General features: G+C 43.2%; 1 protein-coding gene across 4 annotated transcripts in view; it reads right to left on the bottom strand.

Moving 5' to 3' along the window:
- Positions 1–15,679, bottom strand: part of TBL1XR1 (TBL1X/Y related 1) — a 180,905-nt gene that overhangs the window by 40,866 nt on the left and 124,360 nt on the right. For all 4 annotated transcript variants that reach the window (XM_077290504.1, XM_077290501.1, XM_077290500.1 and 1 more), the window contains 2 exons: positions 6,002–6,107; positions 5,183–5,328 (listed from right to left, as the gene is read on the bottom strand). In XM_077290504.1, coding sequence (XP_077146619.1) covers positions 5,183–5,328; positions 6,002–6,059 — 204 coding nt within the window. In that variant the 5' untranslated portion in view covers positions 6,060–6,107. The remainder of the gene's footprint in view (positions 1–5,182; positions 5,329–6,001; positions 6,108–15,679) is intronic.

The following is a 15,679-nucleotide window of genomic DNA, read 5'->3' as shown; positions in this document are numbered from 1 at the left end:
TTCAATGTTTAGGCACACCAGTGGCTCTCCAAATGCAACATGGCGTCCCATCTCAATTCCTGTCAATTTTGCATTGAAAAGTCAAACGGCGCTCCTTCCCTTCCGAGCTCTCCCATGCGCCCAAACAGTGGTTTACCCCCACATATTGGGTATCAGCATACTCAGGACAAATTGTACAACAACTTTTAGGGTCCAATTTCTTCTCTTACCCTTGGGAAAATAAAAAATTGGGGGCGAAAAGATAATTTTTGTGAAAAAATATGATTTTTTTATTTTTACGGTTCTGCATTATAAACTTCTGTGAAGCACTTGGTGGGTCAAAGTGCTCCCCACACCTCTAGATAAGTTCCTTAGGGGGTCTACTTTCCAAAATGGTGTCACTTGTGGGGGTTTTAATGTTTAGGCACATCAGTGGCTCTTCAAACGCAACATGGCGTCCCATCTGAATTCCAGTCAATTTTGCATTGAAAAGTCAAATGGCGCTCCTTCGCTTCCGAGCTCTGTCATGTGCCCAAACAGTGGTTTACCCCCACATATGGGGTATCGGCGTACTCAGGACAAATTGTACAACAACTTTTGCGGTCTATTTTCTCCTGTTACCCTTGGTAAAATAAAACAAATTGGAGCTGAATTAAATTTTTTGCGAAAAAAAGTTAAATGTTCATTTTTATTTAAACGTTCCAAAAATTCCTGTGAAACACCTGAAGGGTTAATAAACTTCTTGAATGTGGTTTTGAGCACCTTGAAGGGTGCAGTTTTTAGAATGGTGTCACACTTGGGTATTTTCTATCATATAGACCCCTCAAAATGACTTCAAATGAGATGTGGTCCCTAAAAAAAAAATGGAGTTGTAAAAATGAGAAATTGCTGGTCAACTTTTAACCCTTATAACTCCCTAACAAAATAAAATGTTGGTTCCAAAATTGTGCTTATGTAAAGTAGACATGTGGGAAATGTTACTTAAATATTTTGTGTGACATATCTCTGTGATTTAATTGCATAAAAATACAAAGTTGGAAAATTGCAAAATTTTCAAAATTTTCACCAAATTTCCATTTTTTTCACAAACGCAGGTAATATCAAATAAATTTTACCACTATCATGAAGTACAATATGTCACGAGAAAACAGTGTCAGAATCACTGGGATCCGTTGAAGCGTTCCAGAGTTATAACTTCATAAAGGGACAGTGGTCAGAATTGTAAAAATTGGCCCGGTCATTAACGTGCAAACCACCCTTGGGGGTAAAGGGGTTAATGTTTTGGGGTCTCCTGTTAAGCCTGCATGCTGGTAATTTAAAGACAACCTAGTCAGAGCAGACATAGGCATCACTAAACTGTTACCCACCCAACAATTCCTAGGCAGTAGAAGAATGGGCACATTCCACTGTCTCAGTTGTAAGGCTTGTTCTAATGTTATAAAATCTAGTGAGGTCTTACACCCCAGGACAGGACATTCAATCCCCATCAAGGGATTTTATACATGCAAGTTCAACTGTGGATTATATCGTCAAATACCCCTGCGGGCTCTTCTTCATGTTAGACCGTATAGCCAGCCACAAGTCCACCACTCCCTGTGGCAAGACTTGGTTACCTCTTCCACTCCACTTTTCCAAAGCTAGTATCACAACTACATTTCCAAGTTCTGGAACAAGTGTCCTCACTGTGGGGACAATCACATTCAAATTCTCAAAGGGAGGCCTTCCGGATTCATAAACTCCAGACCCTGCCCCCCTTGGGCCTCAGAGAATTAGATTTATTATCCTAACTAATATTTGTGCCTCCCATAAAGATCAGCTAGACCACGGTCCAAAGGAACCTTCCTCTCTCACCCTTGTTGCCTTTACAGGGTAAATTACTCACACTTGTGACTTCCTTTTCTGTTCCTTGCTTTCGTTTATCTTCCTCTTTTCCTACCCACACACGGTCTCTCCCTTCACTTATCCTCTCTCAAAATGACCAACATAACCATCGCCCTCCCTTTTCTATGTCCCCACACCATATAGCACTGGGCTGAGCTTGTTCTTGACCTCTACAATTGCCTTCATCGCCATTTCCTTATTTTCTTTTACTCATCTCCATATGCTCATCTACACACCATTGCTCCTAGATTCTTTAAAGTATTACATCCCTTTCAAGTCCGCAATTCAGGGCCAGCAGGAAGCACATACAAGCGTCACACGCTCCTGTAACAACCTGGTCACGTGACGTGTAACTATCACGACACCGATGTCATCTTGCCTACGCCCCATGGGTGACGTGATTTCACATGACACCTGCGTCATCCTTGCTCCGCCCTCTCCAGGATGCATTTTTTATTTTAGTTACACATCCACAGCGCCATTGTGCACACGACACCTGGACAAGGAGCGAGGTCACAGACCCCATTCCCTTGCATCCCTTAAATAGCTGGTAGAAATGGCCACCGCCACGGCTCACACATCAGTGGAGCAGGTGCACACACCAGGATACCAGAGCCAAGGTAATCTTTATAGGCAACAGACTTACTAACAAGGGAATACTTTCGGGGCATCCTCCAGGTACCCAATTACTTTACCTTCCAGGACAAATTTCTCTGCCTTATCCCACCAGGGACCACCATTACCTCTTACTGACAGGCTCAGCATAATAAAAAGGTAGATTTTCCTATATTTAACTCTTCCATCTCCTCTCAGGTGCAACAGTAACCTAACCCTCCCGCATGAATCAGCCCTGGCCCTTATTAACTGAGAGCCCCATTTTGTCTCTTTGCTAATCTGTGTATCTGCCTTGATACTTATTTTATTTGATCGCTGACGTAATATGGACCCATGCCTGAGAACACATTCTTATAACTATGTTGTGACATGCACATTATATTTGCTGCTGCTACTCCAATGTAGTCAACCGAGTCATCTATTTTGCGCCTCTTGATTTATTGTATGTATGTAAATATAATTTGTTTGTATGTTTTAACTAACAGAATGCTCATTTCTTCCCCTCACTACAGAGCGACATTTGTGAACAAGACCCGGGACCGGGTCGAAACGTTGTATGTTGTATTTATAAACTTGCACATTATGTTTGCTCTGAGTTGATGTTACCTGCACTTGAATAAAAAGAAACTGCATTCATCAGAGTGTGCGGTAAATTTGACTACCTAGATGCACCTGTAACTGGCAACGGGTCTTGAAGAGCAAGATGCTGGTGTAAGTTATGTAGAGGGGATAACCCTTATCCAGCAGTGGGTGCAGCAATTCCCACACAATTTTCCCACACACCCTCAGGACAGGAGGATATTCAGGGGAGGGGGGGGTCAATCTGGGTGTCCCCTAGACCCCAGATCTGTGGGTGTACCCTGAGGTACTCTCGCACAGTTTAATTCCGTACCTGGCCCTCTTACTGGGCAGGAATTTTCTGAATTATCACTATAAAGCAAACATTTTTGAGTTGCTTCAAACTGTGTACTTGTCATGGCCATACGCAATATCTGTGTATTGCAGAGAATATCTGCCAAATAATAATAATAATAATGCCAAAGCTCTGGTATTCTGACTATGCCCATATGCAGCACAATGCCCCAAACTGTCACTTATGCCAGATTTACCCCTGTAAATGCGTCAGATGATGACTTGGGATTTTGGATGAAAAAAACAACTTATGGCTATCCAAATTTGCCTGGGCCACCAAGGACTTATTTCCTTGCTAAAAAAATAAATAAATTTGAAAAAGTCAATTCAGTGAGGCCTGTAATGTCAAACTGTATTCCTAAGCTACCCATGAAATATGGAATAGCAGGCTCAATTTTCTGGGAGTGGAGCCCATATGGGATCGACTACTGTAAAGGTTGCCTGGGTACTAGGGCGCCAACTTGGGGGTCCCTCCTCACTAGATGAGGAGGAAGAGCGAGAAATGTGGGATCTACCTCACTGCCTGATCCCAGGAAAGTGCATGCCTCCTATGGTGAATAACGTCTGTGACGAATGGGCTGTTTTTATATTATTCTTCAAAACACTGGGGATGTGTGTGTAAGTGGTGCTTTTACACGTGTATTGTGTGGGACTTGTGAAACGGACGTCACCAACACTTATATACGCTCCCCTAATGCACTAGCTAAGAAGTTACCCGGTAATTTCTTATTTTTTTTGGCAGAAGAAAAACACTACCTCCTTACTTATAAAGCTACTCTCTACTATTAATAGTATAAGGCTGGGGTCACACTTGTGAGTGTGATGCGAGTTGCTCGCATCAATACCCGGCACTGCCGCCGGCACTTGGGACGGGAGTGTGCGGCTGCATGTATTTCTAAGCAGCCGCACGCTCTGGTCCGAGTGCTGGGTATTGATGCGTGAGTTTCTCGCATCACACTCGCAAGTGTGACCCCAGCCCTATATAAAAAAAATAAATGCCCTTGGAGCAGACTTAGCAGCAATATAGATCAGAGCGCTGCGGCCTTGGGAATAGCACGAATGTTCAGTGCAGGATGAAAAAAAAATAAAAAAATGCTGCTATCACAGGTCACACAGCAGCCAGCACACATCACAGGAGACAGATCGCAGGAGGATCACACTGGCTACCAATGATAGTTTTTATTTTGTAATAAAATAGAAAATAAGGCTGTGCGCCCATCACAGGACAGGAATAGCATCATTTTCGCCGCACTGTTCTACATTACAAGAACAGTGGATGGGATTTCTAGGAATCTCATGCCCACTGTGCTTCTATTTAATGCTCATTAAACTCACCCGGTGTGAGGAGTTACGAGCCGCAGCATGTCAATTTCGGTAGGGGAGACGCTAGTCTCCGATGCCAATAGACGGTCATTAGATGCTGTAAATCCGCATAGTAACCTAAACACACACGTTTATTAGAACCCAGGACTTTGGATTCAACGAAAATACGCTGCGCACAAAACGCTACTATTCATGAACGTGGGCACATAGCTCAAGAACATTCCCACCCCCTTAAAACAAAACATCAAACTAGGAATATTTTCCAGTTTACTGCAAAATGAACGGCGTCATTCAAAAACAACTTTTTCAGCAAAAAAAATAAAAATAAATCAAGCTCATGATAACGGCAGAAATAGACAAGTTCTGTCTCTTGGAAGAATGAAAGGAGAAAACCGAAATGCAAAATGGCTTGGTCATGAACAGTCATTAATAACGTTTTTGGGGAAAAAAATACAAAAAATAAGTAGCTTACCTCGTTAATGCTAACTTCGGCTTCCACATACTGCAATCCTTTCTGAATAATAGAGATTAAAGCAGCAGGTGGCACCAGGGCACCATTGATATTGGACTGGCTGATATGGCTTTCTATACCAAACGTAAAGGCGGAATGGGAAAATCCTGGAAAAGAAAAATTGCAGAAAAAAATATGGTCAAAACACAAAACACAGACAGGAGTCGTTCCACCGCTTGTGACCCTACTACGGCGGCAGCATACAACCACAGCTCTGCCCACAATACCGCCATGATCGAATCTTAACAGAGGAATGACCAATCCGAATGAATCCTCATGGATTCCACATCTACAATGTTACCCCCCCAAAAAAGCCCTAGCATAATTTTATAGGATTTTTTAAATATGCCCAGGGCACCCTTAAGATTACCTCTGCTGACATTAGGGTCATGTGTCAAAGGTACTTTAACAGCTAGAGTCTAGAAAAACTAGTCTGGTATGTGCACACGTGTATGTGCAGCATGTGTGTGATGACATGATTAGCTTGGAATACCGGTAAATGTTTTTGTTTTTTTTCCAAGAATAAACAAGGATTGTCATTTATGGAAAAAAATAAATAAAGGCATCCCCTGAAGACAAGCCCTAACCAATCTTTTGGGAGCGAAAACTAATATACAAGAGGTCTTATTTTCGGGGAAACCGTGTCAAATTTTGTTTTCTCCATTAAAAGAGCTCATCCACTTTGTTGTTACTTGCTGCCGCTTTTCCACCTGCAAGGCTAGAAGGAAAATCTGTAGCCTTTCCACTATGCGAGTACTTACCCCTACTAAAGTTACGCACCTGATTCTTGCAAATATCTGTATACCAGGAAATTGACCTCATCACTGCTTATACTCATCTTTATGCCCACTTAAACCATGAGGTCACAGCAAACTGCAATTATTTCCTAGGAGTGAAATAAAAAAAAAATTATCTTTCGGCACAAAGCAAGTTCTAGTTTGTAAGCACATACAGTGTACACGCCAGGATCGCGCAGAACAAAAAAAAAACACCAAGAAAGAATTCACATTTTTTATTTATGACGGGCAGCATACATGGTTGGCGCTACTGAGCCAACGGTTACATCACCAAGCTATTTATTGAGACGTGCGAGTTTGGTCTGAAAAGAATGGAATAAATGCAGAATTGTGGGACAACAGCATGGGGAAGACCCCTGGAAGCAGCTCAGCAGCAATCTTGGAGTCAGAAAACATTGGTGTCACACTTTTACTACACTAAGTAGTGATAAAACATTCCACAATTGGAAATTGAAGTTTACAGGGAAAGAAAAAGGTTAAGAAACATTCTTTTCTGCATGACTTGTATATTATTATTATTTATTTATATAGCACCATTGATTCCATGGTGCTGTACATGAGAAGGGGTTACATACAAATTACAGATATCACTTACAGTAAAACTAACAATTACAGACTGGTACAGAGGGGCGAGGACCCTGCCCTTGTGGGCCTACATTCTACAGGATTATGGGGAAGGACACAGTAGGTTGGGGGTTGCAGCAGCTCCAGTGTTGGTGGGGCGGTAGCTTCGGTAGTGGTGAGGAGGCAGCGGGGTCAGTGCAGGCTGTAGGCTTTTCTGAAGAGGTGAGTTTTCAGGTTCCGTCTGAAGCATCCGAATGTGGTTGATAGTCGAACGTGTTTGAGCACAGAATTCCAGAGGATGGGGGATATTCGGGTGAAGTCTTGAAGGCGGTTGGGTGAGGAGCGAATAAGTGTGGAGGAGAGTAGGAGGTCTTGGGAGGACCGGAGATTACGTGAGGGAAGATATCGAGAGATTAGTTCAGAGATATATGGAGGAGACAGGTTGTGGATGGCTTTGTAGGTCAGTATTAGTAATTTGAACTGGATACGCTGAGGGAATGGGAGCCAGTGAAGAGATTTGCAGGGAGGGGGGGGGGGGGGGGGGGGGGGAGTGGAGGAGTAGCGAGGAGAGAGATGAATTAGTCGGGCAGCAGAGTTAACCCTCTGTCAGGGGCAACTGATCTGACAGGCGCAGCTCACTTAGTTTCATTTCTCTATTTTCAGTGGTTTGTCTGGGTAACACCCTCCTCCCAGTACCTTCCTAACTTTAAGGGTATGTGCACATGTCAGGATTTTTTGCGTTTTTTCGCTATAAAAACGTGATAAAAACGCGAAAAAACCGCTTACATATGCCTCCTATTTACAGTGTATTCCGCATTTTTTGTGCAAATGTTGCGATTTTTTCCGCGAAAAAATCGCATCACGGAAAAAAAAGCAACATGTTCATTAAAAATGCGGAATTGCGGGGATTCCGCACACCTAGGAGTCCATTGATCTGCTTACTTCCCGCACGGGGCTGTGCACACCATGCGGGAAGTAAGCAGATTATGTGCGGTTGGTACCCAGGGTGGAGGAGAGGAGACTCTCCTCCACGGACTGGGCACCATATAAGTAGTAAAAAAAAAATAATTAAAATAAAAAATAGTGATATACTCCCCTTCGATGTCTTCCCGCCTCTCAGGTGCATGCTCCCGCTTCGGTTCCTGTAGCTGGTGTGCGGTGAAGGACCTGCGATGACGTCACGGTCCTGTGATTGGTCGAGACCGGTCATGTGACCGCTCACGTGACCGCGACGTCATGGAAGGTCCTGCGCGCACACACCATCTATACGGAACGGACGCCGCTGAGGTCTGCAGGTGAGTATAAGCTTTTTTTTATTTTTTTTATTATTTTTAAACATTCTTTTACTATAGATGCTGCATAAGCAGCATCTATAGTAAAAAGTTGGTCACACTTGTCAAACAGTATGTTTGACAAGTGTGACCAACTTGTCAGTCAGTTTTCCAAGCGATGCTACAGATCGCTTGGAAAACTTTAGCATTCTGCAAGCTAATTACGCTTGCAGAATGCTAAAAAAAAACCGCGAAAAAAACGGAAAAAAAACGCAAAAAAAAAAAATGCGGATTTCTTGCAGAAAATTTCCGGTTTTCTTCAGGAAATTTCTGCAAGAAATCCGGACGTGTGCACATACCCTAAAGGCTGTGTGAAACCTGAGAAGCCTCTTGTGCTGCAGAGCTGCAGGAGATCAGATATCAGTGTTCTGGCTTCTCCGGCTCATTGCCCCTGAATGCGTCACACCTTTGATGGTTAGAATTTGCGGTTTTTATTCATCCCAATTGTTTTTTTAGCTTGTTTTATGAATAGCTAGTGCTAAATTTGTGGATTTGTCATAGAAAGTTTTGTTAGAAATAAGAGTGTGCTTCTCAGGCACATTGCGCCCTAACACATTCTCTCTCTTGCTTCAGCTTTTCTTCTGAAATGGCGAGGAGAATATTTGACTTGTCCAATGCCCTTCATGTTGAGCAAGTGCAAAATATACTGCTTGATGATGAGACAGACCCCTTACAGCTAGAAGATTTAGGGGAAGAACGTGACATTGATTCAGAAGATGATGTGGAAGAATGTCCAGATGTGTCTGATACAGATCAAGATGGAGACAGTGAGGAGGATGCTCAAGACATAGAATCATATTACTTTTCTGGTTATTAAACATTTTTTTTTCCACCTGATTATGTGTATTCTCATTTATTACATTCCTATTAACCCCTTCACCCCGAAGCCTGTTTTCACCTAAGTGACAGGGCCAATTTTTACAATTCTGACCACTGTCACTTTATGAGGTCATAACTCTAAAACGCTTCAACGGATCCCGCTGATTCTGAGATTGTTTTCTCGTGACATATTGTACTTCATGATAGTGGTAAAACTTCTTCGATATGACTTGCATTTATTTGTGAAAAAAACAAAAATTTGTCGAAAATTATGAAAACTTAGCAATTTTCAAACTTTTAGTTTTTATGCCCTTAAATTAGAGAGTTATATCTCATAATATAGTTAATAAACTAATCCTGTAGATTGTAAGCCCGCAAGGGCAGGGTCCTCTTCCCGCTGTACCAGTCTGTCATTGTTAGTTTTGTTTACTGTAAGTGATATTTGTATTTTGATGTAACCCCTTCTCATGTACAGCACCATGGAATTAATGGTGCTATATAAATAAACAATAATAATAATAATAATAATAATAATAATAAACAACATTTCCCACATGTCTGCTTTACATCAGCACAATTTTGGAAACAATTTTTTTGTTAGGGAGTTAAGGGTTAAAAGTTGACCAGCGATTTCTCATTTTTGCAACAAAATTTGCAAAATCATTTTTTATACGGACCACCTCACACTTGAAGTGACTTTGAGGGGTCTATATGACAGAAAATGCCCAAAAGTGACACCATTCTAAAAACTGCACCCCTCAAGGTACTCAAAACCACATTCAAAAAGTTTATTAACCCTTTAGGTGCTTCACAGGAATTTTTGGAATGTTTAAAAAAAAATTGAACATTTAACTTTTTTTTCACAAAATTTTTACTTCAGATCCAATTTGTTTTATTTTACCAAGGGTAACAGGAGAAATTGGACCAAAAAAGTTGTTGTACAATTTGTCCCGAGTACGCTGATACCCCCCACATGTTGGGGTAAACCATTGATTGGGCACATAGCAAAGCTCGGAAGGGAAGGAGCGCCATTTGACTTTTCAATGCAAGATTTGCTGGAATTGAGATAGGAACCCATGTCGCGATTGGAGAGCCCCTGATGTGCCTAAAACAGTGGAAACCCCCACAAGTGACACCATTTTGGAAAGTAGACCCTCTAAGGAACTAATCTAGATGTGTGGTGAGCACTTTCAACCTCCAAGTGCTTCACAGAAGTTTATAATGTAGAGCCGTAAAAAAAAATTCATATTAATTTTCACAAAAAATGATCTTTTTGCCCCAAATTTTTTATTTTCCCAAGGGTAACAGGATAAATTGGACTCCCAAAAGTTGTTGTGCAATTTGTCCTGAGTACGCTGATACTTCATATATGGGGATAAACCACTGTTTGGGCGCATGGCAGAGCTCGGAAGGGAAGGAGCGCCATTTGAGTTTTCAATGCAAGATTTGCTGGAATTGAGATCGGAACCCATGTCGTGTTTGGAGAGCCCCTGACGTGCCTAAACAGTGGAAACCCCCACAAGTGACACCATTTTGGAAAGAAGACCCCCTAAGGAACTTATCTAGATGTGTGGTGAGCACTTTTAACCCCCAATTGTTTTACTAAAGTTTAGAATGTAGCGCTGTGAAAATTAAAAAATCATTTTTTCTTTCCACAAAATGATGTTTTAGCCCGCAATTTTTTTTTCCCCAAGGGTAACAGGAGAAATTGGACCACAAAAGTTATTGGCCAATTTGTCCTGAGTACGCTGATACCCAATACATTGGGGGGAACCACTGTTTGGGCGCACGGCAGAGCTCGGAAGGGAAGGAGCGCCGTTTGAAATGCAGACTTAGATGGATTGGTCTGCAGGTGTCACGTTGCATTTGCAGAGCCCCTGATGAACCTAAACAGTAGAAACCCCCGACAAGTGACCCCATATTGGAAACTAGACCCCCCACGGAACTTATCTAGATGTGTTGTGAGAACTTTGAACCAACAAGTGTTTCACTACAGTTTATCACGCAGAGCCGCGAAAATAAAAAAAAATTTTTCCACGAAAATTATATTTTTGCCCCCACGTTTTTATTTTCCCAAGGGTAACAGGAGAAATTGGACAACAAAAGTTGTTGTCCAATTTGTCCTGAGTATGCTGATACCCCATACATTGGGGGGAACCACTGTTTGGGCGCACAGGAGAACTCGGAAGGGAAGGAGCACTGTTTTAGTTTTTCAAACCAGAATTGGCTGGAATTGAGATCGGACGCCATGTCGCGTTTGGAGAGCCCCTGATGTGCCTAAACAGTGGAAACTCCCCAATTCTAACTGAAACCCTAACCCCAACCCTAACCCCAGCCCTAACCCTAGCCCTAACCCCAACCCTAACCCTAGTCCTAACCCTAGCGCTACTGTCACACTAGCGTTTTTTTGCATACGTCGCAATGCGTCGTTTTGGCGAAAAAACGCATCCTGCAAAGTCATCTGCAGGATGCGTTTTTTCCCCATAGACTAACATTAGCGACGTATTGACACACGTCGCAACCGTCGTGCGACGGTTGCGTAGTGTTGTGGCGGACCGCCGGCAGCAAAAAACGTTACATGTAACTTTTTTTGTGCCGACGGTCCACCATTTCCGACCGCGCATGCGCGGCTGGAACTCCGCCCCCACCTCACCGCACCTCACAATGGGGCAGCGGATGCGTGGAAAAACAGCATCCGCTGCCCCTGTTGTGCGGCGCTTGCACAGTATGCGTCGGTATGTCGGGCCGACGCAGCGCGACGGCCCCGTACCGACGCTAGTGTGAGAGTAGCCTAACGGGAAAATGGAAATAAATATATTTTTTTAAATTTTATTATTTTTCCCTAACTAAGGGCGTGATGAAGGGGGATTTGATTTACTTTTATGGCGTTTTTTGGGCGGATTTTTATGATTGGCAGCCATCACACACTAAAAGACGCTTTTTATTGCAAAAAATAGTTTTTGCATCACCATATTTTGAGAGCTAGAATTTTTCCATATTTTGGTCCACAGAGTCATGTGAGATCTTGTTTTTTGTGAGACGAGTTGACGTTTTTATTGGTACCATTTTCGGGCACATGACATTTTTTGATCGCTTTTTATTCCGATTTTTGGGAGGCGGAATGAACAAAAACCAGCAATTCCTGAAATTCTTTTGGGGGGGGCGTTTATACCGTTCCGCGTTTGGTAAAAAGGATAAAGCAGTTTTATTCTTCGGGTCAGTACGATTACAGCGATACCTCATTTATGTAATTTTTTAATGTTTTGCCGCTTTTACACAATAAAAACTATTTTATATAAAAAATAAATTGTTTTTGCATCGCTTTATTCTGAGAGCTATAACTTTTTTATTTTTCTGCTGATGATGCTGTATGGTGGCTTTTTTTTTGCGGGACAAGATGACGTTTTCAGTGGTACCATGGTTATTTATATCCGTCTTTTTGATCGCGTGTTATTCCACTTTTTGTTTGGCGGTATGAGAATAAAGCGTTTTTTGCCTCTTTTTTTTTACGGTGTTCACTGAAGGGGTTAACTAGTGATATAGTTTTATAGGTGGGGTCGTTACGGACGCGGCGATACTAAATGTGTACTTTTATTGTGTGATTTTTTATTTAGATAAAGAAATGTATTTATGGGAATATTTTTTTTTTTTTTTTCCTTTATTTAGGATTTTTTTTTTTTTTTTTTTTTACACATGTGGACATTTTTTTTTTCACTTTTTTACTTTGTCCCAGGGGGGGACATCACAGATCGGTGATCTGACAGGCACTTTGCAGAGGCTTGCCGGCGCCTGCACTCAGCAGCTCTCAGCAGGCGCCGGCAAGCAGGGTCATCTCATGACCCGGAAGGAGTCCCGCGGCCATCTTGGATCCGGGGACTCCTTCCAGGTCACCGGAGCAGCGCGATCTCATCGCGCTGCTCCGGTGGGAGAGCGCAGGGAGCCCCCGTCCCTGCGCGATCCCCCTCTATGCCGCTGTCACTATTGACAGCGGCATCAGAGGGGTTAAATGCCCGCGATCGGCGATAGCGCCGATCGTGGGCATTGCTGCGGGGTGTCAGCTGTCATATACAGCTGACACCCGCACCCGATCACCGCGGCGCTCAGCGCGAGACCGCGGTGATCGATGCGCCGTACTAGTACTGCGGCTGGCACTAATGCAGTGCCGGCAGCGCCGTACTAGTACGGCGCATGGCACGAAGGGGTTAAGGTAACTGATCACTTTTAGAGCATTGAAATTTTTAAAAAAGGAAAATATAGCCAATTTTCTAGCCAGTGCCGGACAGGCGCAATGCCCCTAAACTCGTTATGAAACATATTGCCCCTGACGGAGGGTTAAGGATGGACTGGAGAGGTGCAAGGGTGTTTGCAGGGAGGCCACAGAAAAGAATGTTGCAGTAGTCAAGGCGGGAGATGATGAGGGCATGCACAATAATGTTAGTAAGTTGACGATTGAGGAAAGGATGGATTAAAACTATAAGGCTAACTATTAAAATATATATAAAATAAGTAAATCAAAACAAACTTATTAAAAAATTGGAAATTTCAGTGTAATCTATGAAAACACTGCCAAAATTTTTATGAAAGGTGGCCTCAGATTAGACTAAGAATGGCCTCATACATATTCTGTTCAAATTGTCATGTAGTGGTAGTGCATAGCCTTAATGAGTCTAGTAGTGGTAGTGCATAGCCTTTATGAGTCTAGTAGTAAGTGCAAAGCATGTCAAAAAAAATTTCAGCAGGGTCATCCATACACCTTTGAAGGCACCAACTGGAGAGCCTCATTCAAATATTGTTAGCAAAGTACAGTTGTGACACTTCTACACTCAAAGGCTCTGCACACTGAAGAGCCAGAAAAAAACAAAAAAAAAACAATCTAAGGAGGGTCATCCATACACCCTTGAAGGCAACAACTGGCGGGCCTCAATCAAATATTGAAGATTAAAAACACTTCATGTCATCTGGTGGTGTGGAAAAGTAGGGGCTATTCCAGACTTTGTTCATTTTTATCAGAGTGAGCCTGTCAGCATTCTCTGTTGACAGGCTAAAGCAACTGTCTTGTTAGGCTATGCGCACACGTCAGGATTTCTTGCAGAAATTTCCTGAACAAAACCGGACATTTTCTGCAAGAAATCTGCATGTGTTTGTTTTCGTGCTTTTCTCGCGTTTGTGCCTTTTTTTCCCGGGGCTTCCCAATGCATTAAATAGGGGGGAAAAAAACGTGAAAAAATCCGCAAAATTAATGAACATGCTGTGTTTTTTATAGCGATGCGGTTTTTTGGGGGCGGAAAAAAAACCGCATCATGTGCACAAAAATTGCAGAATGGGATGCGCAAGCATGCGTTTTTTAAGTGTTTTTCCCGCAGAAAAAGATGCGAAAAAAACCCATTAAAAAGCCTGAATGTGTGCACATAGCCTTACAGCTACACCGGCGGCACTAAAAACCCACTCAGATAAGACGCTTGTGGGAGGGCAGCACAACACCTCCAAGGCATAGAGGCACAGCACATGCCAGGTGTCCAGCTTTGAGACCCAATAGTGAATGTCACAGAGGAATAAGGGAGTACACCGATTTGGTCAGCCAGGTATTGCTTGACCATCTTTAAAAACACCCGCTCATCAGGCCCTGGACGCCGGGATAGCGTCATGAAATTGGCCCAGGCCTCTGACCGCGTACCTCCCTCGCCTCCTCAGATGGGCAAGAAAAGAGACGAAAAGATGCAACTCTCCTTGTAGTGTGGCTCTAGCAGGGTGAACAACCAGTACTCTTTTTGCCAAAATGAATGTAAAGTGAGGGTCACGGGAAAGGCAGCGATACATATGGTCTGCCAAATGTGCCAAGCTCCTTACAGCCAACACTTCCATGTCCCCACCACGACTACTATCCAGCTCCTCCTCATTCCTATCCATGTAGGAGAGATGAGAAGGTAGTTGTGTGGGTACTAGCCAACAGCTAATGTTCTTCCTCATTGTTACACAAGCCACTGACCAGATGAGATGAGGCGGGGTTGGGTAGAATCTCCCTGTCTCATGGAAATGGTCGCTGACGCTCCGTATATTGACCAGAAGCTCTGGCAAATCTGGGTATGGTTTTCAGAAACTGCTGAACTACCAAGTTGAGAATGTGTGCCACGTATTGAACTTGCCAAGTTTCACAGCTGCCACCAGGTTCTGCCTATTTTCAAAAACTCATATGCCTGGTTGGAGGTTCAGCAGCAAAAGCCACGGATCTGTCTGATTTGTTATTCCTTTAAAGCAAATCTGTCACCAGGTTTGGCTATGAATTACGGCCACCACCTTTCAGGGCTGATATAATGCATTCTATAATGCGGTATATAAGCCCCCCCCAACTAGACTTGTAAAAGCAAAACAAACTCATCTGCAGGGTGGTCCGGTCTGAGGGGTGTCGCACTTCTTGGTCCGGCAACTCCCATCTTCCTGCGATGCAGTCTTTCTTGGTTCATGTAAATGCCACGTGCCTGCATCATCCACAGAAGTCCTCTTGGCATCACGTTCCTGTTGAGAGCAGAGCAAAGTACTGCAGTGCGACGGGGCTCTGACTTTTCCCGGCGTCTGAGAACTGCAGTACTTTGCTCTGCCCTAAACAAGGCACAGAAGTACGCCTGCTTAGGAGGGAGATGACAATGAGAATTCTGTGGATGAGTCATCCCCACAAACCAAGAAAGAACGGCATCACAAGAAGATGGGAGGCGTCGAATGAAGAGTGACACTCCTCGGAACAAAAGCATTTTTTCTTCTCTTACAGGTCGGGTTGGGGGTTTATATACAGCATTATAGAATGCTGCATTTCAGCCTGAAAGGTTTTAGTTATTCAGACTTTTGGTTGGCCATACTGGACTGTGTGGAAGACTGGGTGGCGCTGCCAAGCATGCTGGAAGCATTATTTGCTATCCAACCAACCTGTTCGCATTGCTCAGACTTCAGAAGTG

This window comes from Ranitomeya variabilis, chromosome 2 (assembly GCF_051348905.1).
Source record: "Ranitomeya variabilis isolate aRanVar5 chromosome 2, aRanVar5.hap1, whole genome shotgun sequence".
Taxonomy (NCBI): domain Eukaryota; kingdom Metazoa; phylum Chordata; class Amphibia; order Anura; family Dendrobatidae; genus Ranitomeya; species Ranitomeya variabilis.
Note: the sequence above shows the minus strand (reverse complement) of the source record. Positions and strands in the feature narration are given on the sequence as shown.